The 24,428-nt window shown below is 45.1% G+C and overlaps 2 protein-coding genes across 2 annotated transcripts; one reads left to right on the forward strand and one right to left on the reverse strand.

Moving 5' to 3' along the window:
* Nucleotides 1-8: 8 nt before the first annotated feature.
* gemin5 (gem (nuclear organelle) associated protein 5) lies at nt 9-16,595 on the reverse strand. The gene is made up of 28 exons (XM_070983642.1): nt 16,325-16,595; nt 15,449-15,603; nt 14,498-14,679; nt 14,036-14,187; nt 13,767-13,865; nt 13,169-13,301; nt 12,775-12,940; nt 12,061-12,273; nt 11,441-11,526; nt 10,473-10,555; nt 9,315-9,451; nt 8,472-8,545; nt 6,960-7,141; nt 6,715-6,854; nt 6,251-6,422; nt 5,918-6,127; nt 5,760-5,816; nt 5,529-5,654; nt 5,041-5,136; nt 4,517-4,654; nt 4,194-4,341; nt 3,916-4,035; nt 3,610-3,820; nt 2,988-3,254; nt 2,657-2,819; nt 1,839-2,322; nt 920-1,007; nt 9-253 (listed from the first exon to the last, which is right to left on the reverse strand). The coding sequence occupies exons 1-28, from the start codon at nt 16,464-16,466 to the stop codon at nt 89-91; spliced, it is 4,389 nt and encodes a 1,462-aa protein (XP_070839743.1). The 5' UTR covers nt 16,467-16,595; the 3' UTR covers nt 9-88.
* A 234-nt stretch (nt 16,596-16,829) lies between these two features.
* mrpl22 (mitochondrial ribosomal protein L22) lies at nt 16,830-19,437 on the forward strand. Its single transcript, XM_070983257.1, has 7 exons — nt 16,830-16,871; nt 16,963-17,005; nt 17,501-17,636; nt 17,870-17,935; nt 18,225-18,302; nt 18,409-18,478; nt 19,140-19,437. The coding sequence occupies exons 1-7, from the start codon at nt 16,847-16,849 to the stop codon at nt 19,346-19,348; spliced, it is 627 nt and encodes a 208-aa protein (XP_070839358.1). The 5' UTR covers nt 16,830-16,846; the 3' UTR covers nt 19,349-19,437.
* The last annotated feature ends 4,991 nt before the right edge of the window (nt 19,438-24,428 follow it).

Consider the following 24,428-nt stretch of genomic DNA (forward strand, 5'->3'; position numbering starts at 1 on the left):
TTTGCCAGTCATTTTGTAATGAAAGTTTTTTTTAATTTCAACAAAAAGCTGTACAGTGGAAGTGCTTTTCAGTCTGCTGACGAGGGATTCAGGTGAGGAACCTCTGCGAGGCTCTGAGGGTGGAGGGGCTCGTGGCGTATTTGCGGAGCAGACCTTTGGCCTCGTCCTGGAGGGACTCGCAGACGGACGGTGAAGCCTCGCTTAGGTGCAGGAGAACCAGGCAGCATTCAATAATGTCTGGGTGAGGATACATCTGAGAGAAGACACGGACAAAGAGGTAACTGTTGATTGGCGCTGACGATTAGGTAAAATCTGGTAGCAGATTAGCTTTGGCACCATGAGGTTAGCACTTCTTTAACAAAGTCTGACCACTTCAAACTGCCAGAAACTGAAATCCTTAACGAGTTTATGGCAAGTTCCAGGACCTCAACTCTGAATAGCAGAAATAAAGAACTTCATACTGACGGTAAAAATGGAATTAATGTGGATCATCATGTCAGGATCCACTGAATAAGGTCAGCATCGGCCCAGGTACCAGTCAGGTGGACTGGATCAGTGCATGTCTACTCTGCTCGAAGTCAGTTTTCTGTCCTATTCGTGCTCTTTGGCTGTGTCTTTTTTAAAAATTATTTCCATAAGTCAGTCTCATGGCTGGACTTCTGGCAGTGGTGGACTAAGTACTCAGTTTTGATACTTAGGTACAAGTATCACACTCTGAAAGTACTCTACTACAAGTGGAGTAGACGTATAAAGCTGCTTAAAATGGAAATACGAATGTTGGCATGTTCCACCGCTACCCTCCTTCAGTCACAGCCGGCTTTTCCAGACAAGGCTGCGCCCCGGGAGGCTGAAGCCATGAGCAGCTGCCTCGCTCTCCTTCCATAATCTCACACTGTGTGTGTTGTGAAGGGAGCTGTACCTTGATTGTGTCAGGCACATCAGCCAGCTGTTTCTGGTGTTCAGACATCTTGGCAGACAAAGAGAGCAGAGTCTCCTGATCCTCAGTCCTGAGGGGAGGGAAACAGATGGACATCACATGGTTCAGGATGAGACACGACGGCAGGAAACTGTCTGTTACAAACATATCAATCAGGCAGCTGAAACATCCCAAAAAGTTCGACGTTTGACAGGTTTCACATTTCAGATAAGTTACCTGCTGAGTTCAGTCACCAAAGTCCATTAACAAACAGTCAAAAGGGAGCTTTTAACACTGCTGGAATGTAAGTACATTTGCTCAAATACTGTTCCTCAATACAGCTTTGAGGTACCTGTACTTTACATAAGCATTATATTCTCTATTTTACTACATTTCAGAGGAACAATTGTACTTTTTACTCTGACAGCTTGCAACAGATTCAGATTTTACATTCAAAACGTGACCAGCTCACAAAAATGATGCCATGTTACGGATCAAACTACCCAGTAAAGTAGTAAGATTTAGCTCCAGTAATATCATGCAGTACAACACTCAGAAGGGCATTATCCTGCAGAGAGTACCTCTGACTTTGATACTTGCTAATAACTTGATGATCGTGTGAATATTTTATTTTATACTTTATTATTGGATAATTAATCCTCAATGTGAAAGGAGCATTTGACTGATGGAGGTGGTAGTTTCATCCATAACAACGCTTCATATCTTACAGAACGACAATATTTCGTATGTGAAACTGTGAGATAAGTCTAGTATAAAGTACAATATTTCCCTCCTAACTGCAGTGGAACAGATATATTAAGTACACTATTTGATTAAATACACTTAGTGCACCGCTGAGTCAGTCTCACATCACAAACTCAAAAAAGAGCAGCTAAAGAGTCAAACATCAATAAGTCCTCACCGCTGCCCGGCACCAGCGGACCCCTGGCTGCCCAACGACTCAGCGGTGGTGGAGATCTGCGTAGGAGCGTCCGCCTCTTTCTCCCCAGAGTCGAGCTGCCCTCCCTGGGCTCTGCTGTGCTGCAGCACCATGGCTGCCAGCCGCTCCTGGATCTCTCTCACTGACCTCTGAACGGCCTGACAGGCAGCGTGACGCTCGGACAGGAGCAGAGACGCATCAAAGTCCAGTTTGTCAGACCTCCTGGTCGCCGGGCAGACGCTCTCTTCTGACTCTGATGCACCTCCGTTCACCATTTTGTCCTTCACCTCGTCTGTAGGATTGGAGTCAGCGGCTCTGTTCTGGATCTGGGTGGAGAGGCTCCACCAGTGTTCATACAGACGCTGGTAATGGATGAAAGTCTGCAGACTGCTGGCAGCAGCTTTGGCTTCTTCGTCTGTGGGATTGAGTGTTTTGGAATGTTTCCTGGAGCAAACACTGACGTCACCTGATGAAAGAGAGAGAAAGAGGAGTGAAAAGTGCTGTGATGGCTCCAGATACAGCTCAGAATATAACATAATACAACAACGCAGGTAATATTGACTGATGAAAATCATGATGTGATCAGTCACCACTAGGTGTCGCCACATCAGCCAAAGCAGAAATCTTTAAACATTTGAAGCTTGATGACTTCGTCTTACACTGAAATAGCATGCTTGACACCGTGAGCCAATATGTGTGTCTGATTAATGCCAAAAGGTGTCTTCAAGACTGAAAAGGTGAAAGAATTGTGCTACACCACTCCAGAAACGACTGCTCGATTAACAGACAGACAGATGTACCGTCAGGGAAGAGCAGCCTGCAGAGCTCTGCAGAGACACAGAGGTGTCCGGCGTCTCTGAAACAGGCCACCGCCCTCCACAGCTCCTTCATCAGCTGCCCATCATCGTCTGATAACCAGCTCAACACAGCCCGGGTCAGATGGAGGGATGAATACAGCTGAACCTGAGGACGACAGAGCAACAGGCAGGAGAACAGGCTTGAGGGAAGGGTCGGAATCATGAAGAGGACAGTTCATCAGACTTACTTCACCTCTGCGAGGCCATTTTTTGACCAGCATATATCTGAAAACACACTGTCTGAAAAGCAGAAAGCAGTCTGAGGCCTGCGCACCTGTCTGAGGGGAACGCTGGCGGTGGGTGACGGACTCTCCACAGACTTCAGCTGCTGCAGCAGAGCTCCGGCGCTGCAGTGTCCTCCTGACTTTTGTGAAACCCCAAAGTGCCGCTCCCACACGTCCCTCACTTTGTCCTGGATGCAGATGTGATGCTCGCCCGGCGACGCCCACGAGTGACCGGAGACGGCGGACTGCGATACAACCTGAGAGTCTGCCAGCGTCGCAGCCAGCAGCTCAGCGACACAGAGATGCAGCCTGTGGACCTGCAGAGGATTCAAACTATTCTTTCTCTGATTTCACAAAAGGTACAAATCAGACTTTGAATCCAAAAAGGTCAAACTTGCTTAGAGAGGTCTCTTTGTGATGCATGTGGGCAACAGAGTTTGTTATTTTCAATATAAAGAACGTCACAATGCAAAACATGATGCTCCTAAATGTGTAAAGACTTGAAATGCAGATGACATCAGACTTTGGACCGGCCTCACACAGTATATTCTAACATTGGAGAACCCAGATAGTGATGTCAGGCTTTAATAGTCCTGTTTTGTAGGTCAGTGAAGCATCCACTTTGCACCAAATCAACATTATTTGTGATGCAGAAATGCTTTTGCCACTGACCAGCAGGCTCTCCTGTGAGCTCAGGACCTCCTGGGCCCCGACCCAGTCCAGAGCAGCAGCCAGGTCTTTAGCGCAGCGCAGCGCCAGCGACTGACCCAGAGCCACCTCTCCCGAGATTCTCGCCACGCTGGCCGCCGTCGTCAGCGAGGGGACGTCATTCTTCCTGGCGATGACTTTAGCAGCATCGAAGCTGGCACCAGTGGCCAGGTGGCTGGAAGATGGGGTCAAACAAACAGGAGAGGGCTAGTTTAAATAATGTGTTTGCGTCAGTGATTTAACGAATCCATGAATCCTTCCAGCTCTCACCATTTGGCAGCTGCAGAGAAATGTCCGTCCCTCTCCAGCACGGCGGCCCAGCAGGTGTACAGCTCCTTCAGGACAGGCTCGTCTGCTGGCAGCCTGGCTTTGACCAGAGCTATGGCCTCCCTGACATCAAACACACACACACACACACACACATAGCTTTCAACACTGGGATTTAAAAATACAGGGAATTTTCTGGCGCCCCACCCTGGACCATCCTGCTACCCTGACCGCTGTCCAACACTTTCATTCAGTAATGAAATTTCTGGAAAAAATGGCACCTGTAGAGTTTGTGAGAGCGCAGCAGGTCCACGGCCTCGTACAGCTTGTTGATCGACAGCAGGTGGGACGCTGCCTTCAGGTACAGCTCCTGCAGACACAGCTGCTTGACGAAGGCCTCCACCGTCCGGCGCCACACCTCGAACCCAGCTGGAGGAGGAAACAAACAAGTGTTACTGTTTCATTTCAGGTTTACTCTGCCGAGTTTTCACAACAGGATGTAAAAGCTCTGTGAGCGATGCCGAAAGTCTCATCATTTTGACTGAATTCTGACTGTTAGATTTGAGCTAAAGTCAATCTGTATCAGAGGTTCAGGTGTCAGTACCCATCGGAGCGATGGAGAGCAGGTGGTCGTTCAGCTCTCCTCGCTCTGTGGCGAGCTGCAGCGCCCCCTGCAGGTCTCCACTCCACAGCCGCAGGTACACGACGGAGTCGAAGTGCCCCGCCTCCACATGACCCTCCTCTGAAGAAGAGACAGCGAGAGGATGACTTCACTGACACAACATGTGAAAACCTCACTCCATTCAAGGCTTGTTCCAAGAGCTGGAACAAGGTGGACATTAGAATTCCTGACATGAGCACTGGTTTAGTGATTTCCATCAGGAGCACATGAAGCGTTTCAATCTGTTTCAGTCTGTGTGCATCACGCTCAGGGTGTCTTAAAGGTGCCTGCTGTAATTATGAGCTCACTTTAATTAAACTTTGGGAACTGGAAATGGGCAGATTAACATAGTAAACAACAGAAAATGAATCCCCGAAGGACGTGAACATGTTTTATTAATTATTCTGTGCTGAGCAGACAGCGAACATACAACACGAGGAAAGCCAGGCTGAGGAAAGACAACGTACCTTCAGCCTCAAACATGCGGTACAGAGCCTGTCTGTCAGAGAACAGGCCCAGGTGGATGTGCTCTCCCTGGCCTGGGACACAGCCTGCAGGGGGCGCTGGAAACCACACACACAGTTTAGTAAGGAGCTAGCCACATTCACACACTTTCTCACAGCATCAGGAGCCATGGGGTGTTCAGTATCGAGCCTCCAGCCTTCTGATTGGTGGACAGGCCGCTCGTGGTTATCTTTTCCTGTTCCGTGGCATCAGGCAGGCACAGCTGCAGAGTTTCAAAAGGTTAAACGTTCACTGATCTAAAACTAACCTGCTGTGATTACATCGACCTAAACCCCTGGTCCCACGCCAGAGGCTAAACTGCTGTTAGCATCTTCCGACCAGATGGACACACAGTTTGTCCTCCAAAGGTAATCAGTTATTCCAAATCATCATAAACTGTCTTTCTCGGTATTATAATCACCAAACTCGTCCATAGCAGACTCATTCTCACCGTTGCTGTGTTTGATAGAGGCCAGACTGATGCAGTCTTGCAGCAGATCCTCTTTGGGTCGGTGGTCCATGGACGTACTGACGGGCATCATGGAGCGAGGCTTCTTCTTCTTCAGTAAGTTTGAGTCTGGACAACAAAGCCATACTGTTACCAACAAAACCATACAAACACCCACCAAAACCACCAAAAACACACTGAGCTGAAGCTGCTCTGTCAAATCAAAGGACGTACCTGCTTTGTCTTTGCTCTTTGAGACAGTCGAGGATTTTCTTTGCGTCTCAAAAGTGGCTGAAGCAAAATTTCAGAAGAAAATTAGCTTTTCACTGAAAAGGTCACCACAATCTCACTGCTTCCAAATCTGTAACAACTGATGTTTTCTACCCTGTTACCTGGAGGCACAGGGCTGTTTGTTGAGCTGACTTCATCTTCCTCATCTTCCCCAGACAGCTCCTGTTCCGTCGCCGCCTTCTGTCCCCCTATGCCTGGCTTTCCGTTCACCTCTAGCGGTGCAGCTCCTCCAGGCCCTGAAGCCTTCTTGTTCTTCCTCTTCTGCTTGGGATTAGCCTTCATCTTCTCCTTTAGGTCGACCATCTTTTTCCCTGAGAGGACAAGCATGTGAACGTTACAGTCTGCTGGTTACACCAACAGGCAGACACCCGATCTCGAGTGATGGAAGACGTGGTTCTCGCTGTTTCAACACTGCTGCAAAGACAGATGCTCACCTTTAGGTGGCTTTGTAAACTCTTGTTTGGAGACCCTCCACTCCTGCAGGGTGAAGTCCTTCCCTCCCGTCCAGATCACATCCGGATCAACAGGGGACCAATCCACGGACAGCACATAACCAATGTGACCGCGGTAGTTAGAGACAGCCGCCGCCTGCAGCACGTCCCACACCTGAACACAAGAATGCAATAAGGTGGCACCAAACTATACTTACAAACTGATTCCAAAAAGGTTTGGACAGTAAGTCAAACATAATTATAGATAATATGATAACTTGCCTTTTGACATAAACGCAAGTGAAAACAGTAGAAAGACAATATGTTTAACGTTTTTCCTCATCAGCTTCATTGATTTTTGTTAATATCTGCTTATTCTGAATTTGATGCAGCAACATATTTCAAACAAGAACACAACAAGGAATACGATCATGGTTTTCTACCCATGATGCTGGCCTGGTACTGACCTGGGCTGTCCCATCGTATGAGACGGTGACCAGCCGGGCGTCGTGGTGTGGACTCCAGGCCATGCCGGTGATTTTAGCAGTGTGACCACACAGGCTGCGATACGGCTCTGTCAACACCACGGGGCTTTCTGGAGGATTCTCTGTTCCAAGGGAAAAACGCACATGTCAACACCTACCGAGTTTTTAAGATGTAATGTTCCCCCCAAAGTAACTACTGGAAGTCACTTGTACTTGGTGTGTCCCACCTATGACAGAGCGGAGATCGTGCACGTAGACGGTGGCATTGCTGGAGCCCGAGGCGAGGAGGTAGTGCAGCTCTGACAGAGAGCTGTGCTCGTGATGCCACCGTAACGTGTTGATGATTTTGTGGTGCTGCTGGATGCTGCACAGCAGCTTCAGACTGGGAGCCTGATACACATCGATACACCTGCAGCAGAGAGCATGTGGTCAGACACGTGGAAAAAGGAACAGAATCAGGAATCAGTGTGTTTTACTGTGACTGGTTTCGATGAAGTGATCAGTTTTATCCTCCCTGATATGGAGGAATTTGGAGAAAGAGTCTATGGAGGCTGTAAAAAGCCTTTTAAAAACTTTGGAAAGCTTTGATTAAAGAAATCTTTCCTGGTTCCTGGTCCCATGCTAAAGCTAGCTGACTAGCTAGTTACTGCTAGTTTTTTGACCAGAATTAGCTTTTTGCTCTTCATTGACTGTTTTTCCATTTATATCATACATTTGTGCTTGTGTCACTTACTGGAAATTTACATAAAAATACCATTTTGATGCTCATTAAACCTGCATTAACTTAATTTCTGCCGCTTGCAGCAGAATGCTGAAAGGTTGTGAAACTTGCTAGTAAAGAGTTGCCTGTGCAGCAATCCAGCAGATGTGGATACGTCAGCATTTATTTGGAATTCTGTTTCAGACGACCTGATGAATGTTTAGTCCAATCTTCACCCTCCCTCTAGCTCTGGTTTTGCTCTCCAACTCCTGAGGGAAAAATCTGGCTCATTTTCTGCTAAATGTTCTGCCGTGTTCGCCGGCTGTTTGCTAACTTCGCCTGTCGTTTGGTGGAGCACAGTGGATTTGTTAAGGGCTTTTTCCTTGGAAACAGCTGCCAGCTACATCTGGAAACTGTGCTGATGAGAGCGTTGAGACTGACCCAAACAGGAAACTTGCCAGCAGTAAACCAAAACAATGACCTGAGAGAAGCTGACAGGCAGACACGGGTGATAATTCTCCGTGTGGTGGGAAATACACTTTTTAAAATGTGAATCCAGCAACCACTTCGACATTTTACCAGCATTTGGCTGGTGCTAACTTCCCACAAACAGTGTCACAAACGTGCAGAGATTTCATCCATTGTTAATATAAAAACACTGATAACATTTTTAATATTGACTTCATCTTTGTATGATGTCATTGCTCTTAAAAGTGAATCAAATCAGTGATGCTACAAACAGAACTGAAGCTCAGACTTCACAGACTAATGGTATTATTGCCCCTCAACAGTCAGCCGAGCCTGTGAATCTATGAATCTGTCGATTTTTTAGGATGTTTAAGTGTTGAGGTGAGTCAGTGGGACACAATCAGAAACTCAGAATGTGACCTAGTTAGCAGAGTTTAACAGTTCACACAGAAGCAAATCCATTATTCTTTAGCCTAAAGACTGCACGCTGTCAGTGGACAGTTGGTCCCTCGCAGGACTCCACAGGCTGATGGTCTATAATGAGACGGGTCAGGCCCGGCCGTTCACTCACCCGTCCTCGTTGCCGATGGCAACCACTTTCCCATCTGGCTTCCAGCTGAGGTCGGTGTGCGGAGACAGCTTGTGCTGTTGAGAAGCAGAGCTCACCTTCGTAACCTATTCAAATCACCGCCATTTACATTCAACAGCAAGCGTGGAGCAACCTGGAGCGGCAGCCGTAATGTCTGCATGATTAAAGCTTTGACACTGTCCGTGAACGTCTCCTGAATTTCCCTGGGTTTGTTCTCCACCTGGAGGCGTGTTTGTCAGGTTTTACTGCGGCTGACTGGTGCTTCTAGTTCACTAAAGGCTTTCGAAAAAGTCTGCGGAGGTCTGTGCGTGGATGTAAGCCGACAGTGAGAGCAGACACACTGACACCAATTCATTTCTCTGTGTGTATAATGACTGTTTCACTGCTCATCCTGGAGTCAGCAGCATCAACAAGCTTTATTTGCTTCTGGGTTGTAAGAGCTCAGTGGTGGGAGTCAGATTAGGTAACTGCTGCCGTCTTGCTTCTCCTTAAGCCTGAAGGAAAATGTGATTTTATGACTATTTCTGACCCCTGTTGTAATAAAACAGTCTACAATATGAAAACTACTTAAATCCATTTGAAAACAGACAGTTCATGAGTGGTCCTTTGTGTTCAGATGCCGTCCACTGCTACAGGGACGATGTAGACGCCAAATGGATGCATGCAGGGAAAACCTCCTTTATTTACTTTGTTCTGCGACACTGTCGGACGAGAGCATCGAATCACATGCTGCGTGCCTCAGTGAGCAGATCATGGCACTAACCCACACTGAAGAAGCGTGTATCTAAAACTTAACCAACTAAGAGAATGACATCATCATCGCACCTTGATGTCGTTGGTGTCTCTGATCAGCTTGTCGATGTCGGACGCCTCTCCGCTCAGCTTGGCCGGATCGTGCTGCAGGATGACGCCCTCTCCGGCGCAGCTGTACAGGCTGTAGGACGGCTTTCCTCCTGCTGCACCTGAACGTCACACACACACACACATAAACACAAAGCTACAGGTGGCTTCAAGGTGGCGGGTTGTCTACTGACTCTGAACTTTTAACTCTTAAGGACATTCTCTCATTCGACTTAAACCTGAAATGTTCCCACACCGGAGCTGTGGAGTGCGGCTTTGAAACTTTTACTTCTTCTAAACTTTCTGGCTGAAATTACGCAGTCGTCGGGACAACCACCGACTCGCCTCAAGTGACATACTGCCGTCACCTGGTTCGCCGTCGCTGCGTGAGCTGCCTGAGCTGCCTGAGCTGCCTGAGCTGCCTGAGCCTTGCCCACGGTGGAAGTCATGGACACAGTGTGACCAGAAATGACAGCAGAGCGTGTCTCTGCAGAGTGTTCTTCTGTTCATTCGGCTCAGGCGCTGCACCCAAATGTAATACTAGGGAAAATTTATTTGCTTGGCTAAATATTTGGTGATATTCTTTTATCAACAAACACACAGGAGCTAATATCCAGTGATCGAGGTCATGTCCATGTATCGTCTAATTGAGCTCCTTAATTGCTGAAACGGATGTTTCAGGTGTTTTTATAAAGGGACTGGAGTCATCAGCTGGAGGAACAGGTGGTTTTAAATGCTTGCTTTGGTTGCATTTGTGTGCACTCACCATGTATAGTTGAGAAACAGGGAGGAAGCAGCTGGTCCTAATCTCCTCTGCACGCCTATTGTGAGACATCCCGCCGATCTGAGCCAATGAGATCACTGTACCTCACCAGAAACGTGAACTGAGCTGAAGCTTCTAAGATGAGTGACTGAGACGCTAATCAAAACGTCATCTGCCGACAGCTGCCAAAAAAAAACTTCCTACGTCTTGATTTCCCCACGAGCGGCTGAAGGGGGGGGAGCTCATTCAATTACAAAGTCGATTACAAAACGGGCGTGCAGAGATTTTTGGGCTTTTTAGCTGACACCGCCTGTGTTTCTGCTGGGTCAGAGCGTTCAGAGCAAACAGCAGCAGTTGCTAAGAGTTCATTAGGAACTTACCAAATGACATCGGGGGGACTGGGGGTCCCCAGGCCAATGTGTACACTGTTTTGCGGTGATAGGAGCTCGATATCTGAGGGGGCCTGGGAAGAGATGAAGCAGAACAAATGCCCAGTCAGGAGTAGCTGACGTAGATAGCTGCAGGAAAATGGGACTCAGGGGCCGTGAGGGATTATGAGAGGAGTCCACGGGGCCCCCAGCATTAAAAACAAAAACAAAAAACAAGCTGCTCAGAAAAGTGTCCAAACTCAGTCCAGTTGAAACCATTTCTTTTCACAGAGCATGGAGTCATTTCTAAAAGGTGCCCTGTGGAGTTTTGTTGGAAAAAAACACGTTATGTGGACATTGTTTCGATCGTTGGCGTCCAGCAAACGTGTGGAATGCATTTCTTTTCTTTTCTGAAACTTCTGCATGATGATTTTTTGGAATATCTTAAGTGTAGTGTAAAAACATTTCTCCAGAGCGCAACTAGTGGTCAAAAACCCCCATGCGATACCTTTAAATTGGTCCATATCTCTACTGTTACTGAAAAAAAGGGGTGAAGAAAGCCTTTTTGCTTTGTGCATGTGTGCTTGCTTGTGGATAAGAAGGAGACATTAGATAGAAAGCTGTTTAGCTTCTGTCTCAGGTCATCAGCTAATATGGATTTCAAGTCTGAGGCTCTTGTCTGGCTGCTCATGAGTGTCACTGTCAGCTAATCATTAGGTCTAAAAATAAATTGATTTTAGCGGCAGAATGCACAGACAGCGCCCTGCTATGAAACTAGATAATCAACTTACTACTTTTGGGTGGATTCCTTCTTAAAACTGAGCAAAGGTCATGTCACTTGTACAGAAGATCTGTATATTGTAGCAGATATGAAACTAAAGTGAAGTGATAAAATACAGGAAACTACTAGATAACATCACTTAATCATTCATAATTCAAACCATAAAAAAAAAAAAAAAACTTTAAATAATGACTCTTACTTGTTCGAGAAGACATCGTAGACGCCAACTTTCCCGTCGTCTGTTCCGAAAGACAAGGATCCTTCTTTTTTCGGGTGCCACGCCAGCTGCAGTGAACGAAAAAAAGTTTCTTGATGCACTCAATCTTATCTCAAGTGCCACTTTTGTGACATCTAAGAGTTTCTAAATGAGTAACGGCCGTTGATAATGGAGGACGCTTCATAACGATCAGACTAATCCTCTCCACAGGATGGAGGCTTCGGCGCAGATGTGTCGGGTTGATACTGGCTCTTCATTAGATGCCTGATATCATTCAGCCATTGTCGCCGCGCTCAGAGACAGAGCGGGTCTGAGGATTCCAGTGAAAAATTAAAGGATGCTCGAGCTGATAAATCACAGCTGAATTATAGCAAGTTTACAAATGTCGCTCTTGAGTTGTGCGGCTGCGAGCGGCTGATAGGAGTGTGTGTGGTCTTATCAACAGCTCAGTGGAGGATTTTATTAAAAAGCAGCCATTTAGACAGGAGACAAATGTCACAGTCTTCTTTGTTTCTTTGTCTCGCTGCTCTGAGACTTTCTAACACAATTCAGAAAAATTCAAGCCATACAGACACGTACTCTGTAAATTCCACACATCTTACCGCTGTGACTTTGGACTTGATGCCCTGCCAGAAGGTCCTGGTGTCGTACTGGTTCTGGGTGGTCAGAGTGTTCCACACCCGGATCATGTTGTCGCCGACGCCCAGCGCCAGACACCCTGCACCCACAGGGGAGAAGGTGAGGGCGTAGACGAAGCCGCCCAGCGTGGGCAGAGTCCAGCAGCAGTCCAGAGAGGCCATGTCCCAGCATTTAATCTGGACGGTTAAAAGTCAAGAAAGCTGCATGTTAAATATTTCAAGTGCGTTTTGTTCTGCAGAGTTCACAACAGACCGAACATCTCATTCCTCCTGGCAGCTGCAACAGATATTCAAACTTAATGAAGCTTCCACAGGGTGAAGTTCAGCCTCCAGCAATTAAAAGTTCTTATTTAACGTAGGTTATTCTTTACCGAAATTCAGCTGATTCAGGCTTTTCGCCCTTTTATTAGAAACTGTCGAGTTTCTGTCTTGAAAAAAGCTCAAATGCATCCTGTTCCATGCAGGTGTGGACGTGCAAAAACAGCAGAGCGAGCAGGGCTGAAACTGCTGAGAGCGTCAAGCGAGGCCCGACTCCAGCCCCAAAGCGCCAGGCAGGATGAAACATTAGCAGAGAAAACCTGCTCGATAAACAAGCTGCTGCGGCTGATTCCGCGTCAGCGTGATTAGAAATGAAGCGAACTTTTCCAGAACGTGTCCGCCCAAAGAACGGCGACCCACCTCTCTGTCCATGGAGGTGCTGATGAGCAGCTCTCTGTCGTCCTGCAGGTGGACAGAGCTCACGTTGAAGACGATCCTGCTGTGGTTCTGGCCCTCTGAAGACGTCCCAAACAGAGTCCATTTCTGCTTCCCTGTCCTGGTTAAGTCCCACATGACCAACTCACCACTGGGGACACACGCACAGACACATATAAGTCAAGCATGTTCATGCAGTAAGCTAAGCATTTGAAGGTCAGTAGTGATGTCCCCAGATTTTGGTACATAAGATATATACATGTAAATTCCAGTTCACAGCAAGTGAACAAGCCAAACATACAGACAGACAACATACATATAAACATACAGTGAAAACGGTCTAAAAAGGGAATTTACTGGCGAATTGACTCGTGTGTACCTGAAGCAGCTGGACACCAGTTGTGTCGGTCGTCCCTTCGGCCAGTGGACGTGAAGCCAGAGCCTCTCTTTGACCCCGGGGTCGACTGCAGAGCCTCTTTTCTTCACATACGGCAGCTTCAGAGTCATCACGCCTGCAGGGGGCAGGAGAGGAAACAGTTCCAGCGTACCTGAAGGCATCAGCCGAGAGTCTCCGTGGAGCCGTGTGGTCTCTCATGTTTATACTACATAATTCTGATTATGTGCTGAACCTTTTAACTGATTGTTAACTTTTCTTCAAGATGTTATTATTGTGCAATAACATACACAGATTTAGGCCTAAAATACATTTTGAATTTGTATATTTTGCATCGTTTCCCCTGGAGCCCAACCCTTATTCCTGACTAATACACAGTTATGAAAACCAATTTAGATTTCTTTTATTATTAATGAATGTTTTGTGGCTTCTTAACTGTCTACAGATACTTTATAAAGGCATCTTAAGACAAATAAATGAAAGTCGAAAAGCATAAAATCCTTAATCCTTAAAATTTGCAGCCTTGATCCAAAAATCCCCCTGACGACACTGATGCTGGTCAAACTGCAGCTGAACCTCTGACCTTTTCCCCTTGCTGAGCTCCAGATCCTCACTGTCTGGTCCTTGCTTCCAGATGCGAGATAGCAGCCCTTCTCGTCTCCCGCAGACACTCCACTGGTGGCTGTGATGGAAAAAAGTCCACACACCACAGAAATTTTCCATCACCACTTTAGTTTCTGTAACTGACTTCTTGTCAAATTGCAAAAAACATTCACAGTGAAAAAAGAAAAGACCAGCTGCGTTGACCAAGTGTAGAAGAGCTGTTTTTCTGAAGTGACTGCACTCCGCTACCTTCACTGTCCTCAGGTCTGCTGTACAGGGTGTCCTCCCCGGCCAGCGGCGACCACGCCAGAGAGTGGATCTCATCATCGTGTCCACGGAGACGGTGCATCACCTCGCCTTTCTTGCTCACATCAATCAGCACGATCATCCCATCTTTGTACCTGAGACAGAATAATGTCACCACTGATTAAGATTCTGCTTTGGTATACAGCTTAAGGTTGAGTTTCACTACTACGACCATGGGAACAGGCCATCTTCAGATGGCAGACTTGAATCAAATGGAAAGTAATCTATGTTTTATGGATTCCAGGATTTATTTTTACTTTTTGTTTTAGCCTGGGCTCCAGGGAAGCGTTTGGATTTATTTCAACAGTTGAGCATAAAGGAAGTGTAGAGGTAAGATGCAGCATACAAGCATGAAAATCAGCCCAGAGGGAAGCATTGCTTTGGCTTTGGGTTGTGTCAGCTTACCCCACGGCCACGGTGCTCCAGGTGTGAGGGGAGCAGGTGAGGCAGAAGATGGTCCTGGGCTCGGGGAAGAAGCTGGCGGTGTCTCCTGTGTGGTGCCAATGACAGACCACGATGCCCTTCTCATCCCCCGACACCACCAGATTTCTATCTGCCGGGGACCAGTGCACCGCCGTGACGGGGGTCTGTGCGTGGGGAAAAGACAACTGTGGTGACATCCTGTTGATTCTCTATTTCAAATGTATTTTACTAGTCAGGCTCCAGTGGAGGGTTTTTCTTATGACGGTGTTGATGATGCTGCGTCCAGAGCTTCTCTGCCTTCACAGGAAATCAAGTGGAAATACCTGATGTGAGTGTCTTAGCCTGAAAACATTCACTTGTGCTGTTCCCATTTGGAGCCTGAATCTGTTCTCAAAGATGAAAGCCCAACTGCCCAGTCAGTCGCTGGCTTTTTTTCAGATCAACCTACAGAACAATTATCCCCGGAAGGCATCATTTAAAGCAAATAATGGAAAGTAAATAAGCAATGCCCTCGCTAACCTTGACAACTGTTTTAAAAATGCCCTCAGGGGAGTCACTGAATTGCTGCAGAGGAGCTGTTTGGAAGCCGGCAGCAGGAATCTGTGCTGTTCGTCCCCCTGCAGAGTGTCCTCCACATCCTGTCGAGTTCAGATGGTTAACAGTCTCTCGACAGACCGGGTCAGCAGCCCACTCTCGCCGTGACACAACAGGTGAAAGGAAAATGTGTGACAGTGAAGCTGACAGGCTAAACTATCTGCATCATCACTTCAAGCAGACGAGACGAGAAAGAAAGCTTCACAACTGAGGAAGCCGCCTCCGTCTTACCTCTGCTGCTGGTGCAAAGCTGACTGCAACCCACGGGGGGCGCCAGCATGTCACAAAATGCACGTTCCTATTTTAATGGCACCTCGAAACATCAAAGCCAACACTCACCTGATGAGCTGCGTGCTCCTTTATAAGAGCCTTGCTGTCCGAGTCCCAGAAGCGAACGCTCCCGTCGTTGGAGGAGCTGACGCAGATGTGACTCTGCCCTGCATGCTGACAGAACGAAAAGCCGGACACCACGTCTTTATGGCCCACGAGCTCGCCTGAAAAACACGGAGAGAGCTGGAGATCAGCAAATAAAATAAGCAATTTGAACACATGAATAAGACCATGGGAAATCTAACTGGCACTTTTCACTACTTTCTGACTGGGGATGTGACGTTGGGAGGGTCTAATGAAAGATGCTATTGAGTTGCATTGTGGGAATTGTAGGATCCAGTGCATTTGGAGATACATTCATTCTAAAGGTCGAAATATTTGGAACTCTACTGCCTTTATCTAAACCTTAAAAATTATTTAAATCTCTTGCAGACACCCAAATTTAAAGAAAGTGCAATAATAAATTACTGGAATAGCCTTTTAATTGACCCCTTTAATTGATTAATCATTGTCTGAAAACAGTGATGAATGTCCATCATAACTTCCCAGTTCAGTGTGATGTCTTCAAATTACTTGTTTTATTGACCAACAATGTAAAACCTAAAGATAAAGAGAAGAGCAGGAAATCTAGGATTATTCAGTTTAAGTGCTCAACGAATCAATTGGATTACCAATCCAGCCATCTGATGAGACTTGATATTTTCTTTTAGCACACGAGTCCTGGAGCTGTAATCATCACACCTGAGATGATCTGATCACCATGATTTGGACAAAAACACGGTTTGTGCCTGACTGTAAAGTAACTTTTAGGTTTAAAGAGGCTGGAGGATGAGTGCCAGAGTGAGTGACCCTGTATAAAATGCCCTCCACTGACAGCAGACTTACCTACGACCCTGCAGGAGGATGCGGACACGTCAATCAAATAGATGATGTTTCTGGCTCCGACGCCCAATAAACCGCTGCTGTTGACGTCACTGCAGCGCGAGCAGTACCAGTTGGGAGAGGCGGGAAGCGACCTTTCGTGCATGATGCCTCGGACACTTTAAAGTTTATCTATTCTTTAATTAAGCCTGATAAATCAAAACCAAACTTCTCACATGTTACCTGCACTGTCGTAGTGACTACACTACCGGCCGTACGGCCAGCGTGGTGTCGTAAATGCTGCCGGTGCCGACTACGGAATCCGAATAAGGTCCAACATGTCAGATTTTCTGTTTCAAATCACAGTTTTATCCCTTCTGCCAAATACAGTTGAATCATTGTAAAAGTGAACTTTATATGAACTATAATAAAATTTATTACGACAAATGCGTAGTGAAGAAGGCAAATAAAGGTTTCAATTTGTACATTGTCGCTGTAAACATTACTGCCGTAAAACGATCCCAGTAGTGTCGTAAAAAATGCAACATGGCGACTGCAATGACAGGACGTGGTAAGAGAATGCAGTCTAATTGTAATTTTGCTATTATATGGTATAAATTCTGTCTATGACAAAGTTTTGACGGATTAATATTTGTTTTCAGGTGTCGCTTTTATTAGGAATATATCTGGGGTGTTGCACTCAAGGTAAGAACATCGATGTGAGCGTCTCAGCTAATGCTATCACTGCCTCTGTAGAAGGACAAATGTATGTGGACTGGTTTCACGTTAGCTCATCGATCATCATATCAGCGTGCAAACGACTTCATTGTAAATAAGTTCAAAAACGATATTTTTGGAATGTAACATTATGAAGTAACGATACAAAGCTAACGTTACACTGTGACGTTTGCTGTGGATGCTGTCATTTTCTAATGTATACGTATGTGTTTGCTCTTTCTTCTGGTTCTATCAAAATGTAAAACGTGCATTCATCAGTCCTTCATATTATAACATAGCACTTAGAGTGGATAGTGAGTACATTGAGATGGGTCATATATGATTGTACCTGCTGTACAGCGATTCAAGGCAGGAGCCCATTACATTGGATGATCTGTTGATAATGCATATGTGAGTGTCTGAGCTGGTGGTGCACACATGCAATTAACTGAGTTTTTTCCTCTTCCCTAAACGTCTGTCCAGGTTACAAGCTCTGGGTGGTGGTTCTCTGCAGCTCTCATGTTTCCACACCAGCGCTTCACTGGAATCAAAAAAGTGGGAGAGGAGGAACCGGATGATGTATCCACCTCAGCTACCAGATGAGCCCCGCAGACCAGCGGTGAGTCTTTCTGCTTGTTTATTTAATGAAGTGCAGAGTGACAGGATGTCCTGGTCAGGTATCCCCTGCAGGAAACTGAGTTGTGTTTCTTTGACTTGCAAACACAAAGTTATGCATTTGTGTGCACATATATTTGAGTCAGATGAGCGATCATTTCCACATCATTTAAACAGCGCAGAAGTTGACTGTTGTTACTACAAACATGTGAACACCCTGGTGTTTCTTTTCTTTAGGAGGTCCACCACAGCAGGAGGCAGATTAAGTACAGCAAAGACAAGATGTGGTACCTGGCCAAACTGGTGAGACCTACAGCACAATTTTCCTCCTCAATATCATAACTTCAAGCTGCTGAATCACATCAAGCAGTCAATCATATCTGTCCTCTTTCGTGAGTTACTTTTGCATCACTCATCTATTAAATGCTAAAAAAAAAAAGAATTTAATGTAACTTTTTCCATTAATTCCATTAAAAAATCCTCGAGTCCTTGTTAGTTTTAGTATACGGCATGCAGCATTTACATTTTTTTGTTCAGTGTTGCCTGGTGCTGCAGTTGAAAAGCCGTTTCATCTCACCGTTCTCCTTCACAGATCAGAGGGATGAGCATCGATGAAGCTATTGCACAGCTAGAGTTCAACAACAAGAAAGGAGCGAAAGTCATGAAAGAGGTTTGATGCTGCACATTCACCCCTGGCTTTCCATTTTCACATCACCCCTCCACACACACTTACATATGTACAGATGTTATAGCTCTGCGTTTGTTTTCCTCTTCAGGTTCTTCTGGAAGCTCAGGAAATGGCCGTCAGAAATCACAACGTAGAGTATAAATCCAACCTGTATGTCGGTAAGTGTCTGCAGCACTTCCAGGTTTCACTGTGGAAATAATTGCACAGTATTAACACAACATAACCTCCTGCAGCTGGATGAGTCTGCTCTGTAAGTGTCAGTTTTGTGATAGTGAGTCATGCTTTGTGCAAAATGTGTTGAGTATTATTTATTATTTTTTATTATTGATTTATTTATTGAGTAGTCTCTGTGAAGTTCTGTCAACTTTCAAGCAAAAATAGAAAGACAAGCCTGAAAACATAACCTTGTTGGTGGAGGTAATAAAAATGATGTTTTTGAAAGATTTAGACTTGCAAATGAAAAACTTCTGCTTGCCAAAACTCCTCTGAAATATCATCTTAGTCATCACATGTCATCAGCTATTGTGCCAAAAGCAAGACAATAAATTTCAGAGTCGGGAAATGACCTTCAGTAGGAGGGGAAGCAGATGATGAATATTTTTTTTTTAGTTCAGATGCTCTGCAGAGTGACTAATTTATGTGCACTTGCAGACGTTATTACAGATAAGCCTACTCGGCCCAATCTTTGTTATTTTGACCAGTTTTCATTCAAAGGCACCCCTACAAATGAAATGAGTTATTCTGTACCTTATCTCTCTCTGGGTTTATCTCATCCCCTCTTTATTCGCACACCGTCTCCTCCCGTCTCCCCTCCTGCAGCTGAGTCTTACTCCGGCAAAGGGCAGTACCTGAAGCGGATCCGTTACCACGGCCGCGGGATGTTTGGCATCATGGACAAAGTTTACTGTCACTACTTCGTCAAGCTGGTGGAGGGCCAGCCACCAAAAGTAGAGGAGAAGACGAGCTTTGACCAGGCCAAAGAGTACGTCCAGAGCCTGAAGAACCGAACCATCATCCACAGCCTGTAGACCACATTTCACATTTATCTTCTACTGCATGTCTGTGTGTCTGTGGACATTTGTAAATAAACAAAAGAGTGAATTGATAATGAGACCACATTGCGTTGCTTGTTTTTGAAATTTATTATAATAATTACTTTATAATATTGACTGCAACCGGCGCTGTAGCTTTAAACATAGTTATGACAAATGTCTGAGAACGGGCAGTTACTTATATCATGTTCTAGAGCAATCAGCATAATCAAATGTTATCTCACATAGATATGACACAGAATTAAGTTTTAAAAAGGTGTGTAAACTTGATGTCTCACACACACTTACACAGTTTGCTTCAACCTCATCTCCATTGGATGTTTGGTGCAGTAGTTGGAAGATCATAGAATTTAGTAAGAAGCTTGCACAGCGTCAACTCTTGGAAACTCTTGGACCCATAAGCCCGAGGATGCATTTCACAGAATCTTGTCCAATCAGGCTAAGAGGTCTTTTCTGCTTTGGTCACCATTAGTTAACGTTGCAGGTCTGTCTGTGCTGATCCCCAGAAATTGAGAGGGTACTGAAAGGAGGTAGTTAAATATTAAAGAATGCAAAGAAATACGACCTAAAGGAAGGATAGGTATAAATTAGAGAATGCAGCAGGAACACATGCTGTACATTTTACTTATATGAATAATGTGATTCTGTAACAGCGCCCTTCCACCAATTAGAGTGATTAAAAAAGCACAGAAAACAGAGTGCGCTGTTGACTAGGGCCCATATTCATAAAACTATAATAACACTTAAGAATGTCCCAAAGAGCCAGCTTGAGTTAAAAATGTTCTCTGAGTGAGCAACAAGACACTTTTATCAAGTGATTCATACAGCACAGCATGATTGATCATATACAGTTTATGGTCAAGGCAGCAGTAGCCAATCAGACACAAGGATTCACCTCGCATTGTTCATTCTCTCTCTTCACTCAGTTTATTTTTAGAAAAGTATTCTGCGTGTGTATACTAATTAACTCCTAATTAACTCCAGCAGCAATAATAATAATAAAAAAAATCTGCTAACCATTTCGTACATTTCTAATTCAGAAATATAGAAATAGAGAGGAAAGTTGAATGAAACAGAAACAAAAAGCAAACCAGGCTGGAGCAGAGGAAAGTGAGCTGCTGGTAGAGGAGGCACAGTACATCATAGAAAACATCAATATAAACAATCAATACCAGCTTTATTCTTTTGTTTGCAGCGCTGCCAATGTGCATTTGGAGATAACGGTTTACAAGAAAACAGCAGCTGCAAATAGAGGCCTAAAACTACCCAGTTCTGAATCCTATGTATTACTTCAGGAAACGTTCTGTTTATAATGACCAAAGTTGTATTGTGAAGTCATTCCAAGACATATCTCAGAGGGTGCGTGCTCACCTCTGCGTCTGTACTGCAGCATATCAAGGACCCCGACGGGCTACATAACCGATTGAAGACAACTCTGGAGCTCTCTTTAAAGTTTGTGAGTGGGAGTAGAAGTGATCGAAGGAGTTTACTTTTATCTTTCATTCAATTCCAAAATGTCAGTTTTATCAGTTTGATGAATAGTGGCTGGTGCAAACCACTAGAAACACCTGGCATCAAAATTGTACTTTGCAACTGGTCTGGGGGTGGCACTTTCTGTACTGCAGTGGTGGGAAATGAGTTGGTCTGTATTTTTAATACAAGGGTGGAGTACCAATGCTTTAAATCTGAGTTCCATAATAAGACAGTTTGAATCTTAACCAGGACTTTGTAAATGCATCATGACCTTCTCCATGCTGATGTCCCACCTCATGCAGCAGGTCCCCCCTTTCTTTGGCCCCTGGCCCCCAGACAGCCCGCGTCTGCCCCTGCTCTAGTGCACCCCTCCTCCCACTGCAGCACACAGCAAGTCACCGAAACACCTAACAGGCATGGGCAAGGAAAAACATCCCACTGCAGCTCAGGAAAATATCAGTGTTTTTCTGATGCATGGCCACATGAAAACAGAGCCTTAAGTGTGTGTGTCTGTCAGGCTGTGACGGCTTCACCGTGATGGGTCTGCGAGTCGTGTTGAGGTGACAGCAACCACCGCAACTCCTCCCCTGTGTGCAGACCTGTCAGCTTCACTGTTCTTCATCCCCTCACTTCGACCACAGCTCTGTGAGGAACTGGCCTGCAGACATCCTCAGAGCCGCCTCAGCGCCTTTATGAAACACAGGAAACGATAAGCTGGAAGTGATTGGCTTCGCCAGGAGGCTTCAGCCTGGCGGAAAGAGGAAGAACTTATGTTTTTAAAATGAGATTTCATATGTAACAGCGGCCTCCTTTAAAATACCTTTTTTTTTCTGGATGTAAAATCAGATTTAACAGTAATTTTGTTAACGTTCGTCTATACATCACAGTATCATTTGAATATTGGAGGACAGACATGCAAATTGGTATTCATTAAATTTGTTACTTCCTCATGCTTTGTGTTGTCCTTGCTTCCTTATCTAAAAAACTCCCGCAGAATGTAATTATGTCCGCTGAACACGGCGTCTTTCATGCCTCCATCTGTTTGGTATTTGCATTCTCTTTTGGATTTCTCAGTCTTTTAGTCATCATTATTATCTGTTATTCTGCTAATAAATTGAATTTAGAGGGAAAGAAAACATCCTTAGAAGAACAAACTGAGGAGGAGACATGAAGAGACGCGTCCTCTTTGGGAATTTGTATTTTCTAAAGGTCACAGTGTCTCCGTGTTGTCGAGGCCCACAGCTTTGGTCTCCTCTGTTCCTAATTGGCCTTTAGTTTCCTGTTCCTGATGCGAGTGATCCAGCTCGTGTATCTGCCTGTCACCACATCCCTCCAAAGCCCTTGTCAGCTCTGAGCAGCTTTGAGTGCGTTTTCAAATAAAATGCCATCTGCTGGCCCCAATTTCAGCAGACAAGTGCCCTCAATCTCAGGTTGGAGGCCGGCGCGGTCCCACAGCACAAAGCAGCACCGACTTCTGAAAAGAGCAAAAGGCTTCATCTTCCGCCTTTTTTCTTCTTCCTCTCTCTTCCTGAAACTTTCACTACCTGACTGTCTCTTTTTATACCTAATCTGCCTCCACCTGTATGAGCACAAAGAGAAAACATTCAGTGGACTGTTCATTATCGGCCAAAAGAGCCGTAGATGCAGACTTCTTGCCCCTCAAAAAAAAAACAAACCTTAATTAAGGTACACATATTCACTATTAGGTAGTTGCTCATTAGCATTCGAATTAGTGGCATACTGGCTATTTGTTAGTCATCATAAAGCACTTATTGATGCCTCATTCCTCATGACAATATTCTACAACTCCTAGGCCATGAGTTAAGACTTTTTCCGACATCCCCAGAATAAGCCATAAATAAGTGCTATATAATGACTAATAAAGGGTCAGTATGCTGCTCATATGCATGTTATATGCATGTTTGTTTGTGTTCCTTTAAATACCCTGAGACTAATTGGATGATTGAATGGATCCATGAGTTCAGTAAAATGAGCAATGATGCATTCAATGGCATTGAGAAAAGCGCCCCCATCCACAGAAAACAACAAAATACTGCACTGACTTTTATTTTCCACAAACCGCCTTCCTTCTCGCCAACTGTATGCAAAGACGGGCAACAAACGTGCGCGCACAGATGCGACTTCTGTAATGTCTTCACCAATTAGTCTGCACTGTACAGATGACTGCCTCCGCCCGGCAGCTACGAGCACACAGACACACACTGAGACCGAAGTGGAAAATGTCTGGCAAAGCTTCGGCCAGCAAACCTGAGAGACTCGTGGTCCATCTGGGCTTTCTGTCAGATAAGAGCATGTTTCTGTGAGTCATGTTAGTGAAGCGGCAATACTGCTGATTAATGGATGTGTAAATGAAAAGGGTGTCTGTGCACGAGAGAGAGCAAACAACCCCTTCAGAGACTGTGTAGTTTATCACTTAGATCTTGTCCTGTACATTATTGATGACCTTTCATGAAACTACAATGAAGTAAAATCAGTTGTCAAGTCAATCTGCACTTTTAAGTGTGGCACCACACCATCAAAATGCAGAGCCTAAAAGATTTTCATTACTTGACACTAACCCGAGGTCCACTTATTATGTTTTTAACAGGCTTTCAGCTGTGTCATACAGTGAGTATACTCTGAGTAATGATTACTTTGTCAAAATACCATTTCCAACATCAAGAATCAACTTTTAAGCCAATTCAGAACTGTTAATTAGAAAAGTTTACATGACAGCAGACCCATCTCCATGAAAACAAAGTAAATTTCAACAAGTAAACAAAGTAAATTTCTGTACTACTGCAAAATTTCCCCATGAGGAGAGGCGTTTTAATGAGACGTAAGTGTAATATACGGCAAAAAATATCGCAATCAAAAAAATCCTCATTTGATCTCCACACAGACCATTTCTAGAGTCCAAATGTCGTTTGCCAACAGTCACTGGTGCAGTGAAACATTTATTTTCCTCCATTGTGGTTTTCATAAGAAGTCACATAAATAGATAATCAAAAATGAGAAACTGAGCTGCTATTCAGCTCTGCTGCCCCCCACCTTCCCTCTGCAGGGACACCACGGTGGAGTTCAGTGCTTACATGAAATTAATTATGTATTGTTTCATTCCAAGCATGAGCTCATCAGGCAGCAAGACAAGAAAACGTGCCACCAGCACAGAGAGGAAAGATTCACATAGTCTGGACTTTATTATTCATGACGGGTGAAATTGTGCATTGAAAATATTCTGTACACAAGTGTATGCCGGCGCACACACATACACACACCTGGCTGAAAGAATGGGATGTCACGATGCTTCCTTTCATTTGTTTTTAATGTCGGTTGTCGGTCAACGTGCCGGGCGGCCAAGCGGAGGCTCAGATTGAGAAACAAATAGAAATCAGAAGCCAGTTGAGTGGGGAGTGCCTCAGGGTGTATTCATTTCCTTTTAACTTTTCCATTTCTCTCTCTCTCCCTGTCTCTCTGTGGCAGCGGTGTGCAGAGAACGACATCCGCAAAATGGTGTTAGCTCCCAAATGAAATCTTCGGCACAAACACCTCAGAGCAGGCTGCCTGCTGGCTCACGCTGGAT

This window comes from Chaetodon trifascialis, chromosome 16 (genome assembly GCF_039877785.1).
Source record: "Chaetodon trifascialis isolate fChaTrf1 chromosome 16, fChaTrf1.hap1, whole genome shotgun sequence".
In the NCBI taxonomy this organism is placed as follows: domain Eukaryota; kingdom Metazoa; phylum Chordata; class Actinopteri; order Chaetodontiformes; family Chaetodontidae; genus Chaetodon; species Chaetodon trifascialis.

What these genes read in the sequence shown, in the direction of transcription:
- gemin5 (XM_070983642.1), bottom strand. Translation starts at nt 16,466, where the DNA reads ATGCACGAAAGGTCGCTTCCCGCCTCTCCCAACTGGTACTGCTCGCGC. An exon ending in TGGAGCACCGTGGCCGTGGG is followed by an intron (nt 14,188 to 14,497) that starts GTAAGCTGACAC and finishes ATTCTGTCTCAG; the next exon opens with GTACAAAGATGGGATGATCG. An exon ending in GCCATCGGCAACGAGGACGG is followed by an intron (nt 7,142 to 8,471) that starts GTGAGTGAACGG and finishes TCTCTGCTGCAG; the next exon opens with GTGTATCGATGTGTATCAGG.
- mrpl22 (XM_070983257.1), top strand. Translation starts at nt 16,847, where the DNA reads ATGGCGACTGCAATGACAGGACGTG. An exon ending in GACTGCAATGACAGGACGTG is followed by an intron (nt 16,872 to 16,962) that starts GTAAGAGAATGC and finishes ATTTGTTTTCAG; the next exon opens with GTGTCGCTTTTATTAGGAAT. An exon ending in TCTGGGGTGTTGCACTCAAG is followed by an intron (nt 17,006 to 17,500) that starts GTAAGAACATCG and finishes ACGTCTGTCCAG; the next exon opens with GTTACAAGCTCTGGGTGGTG.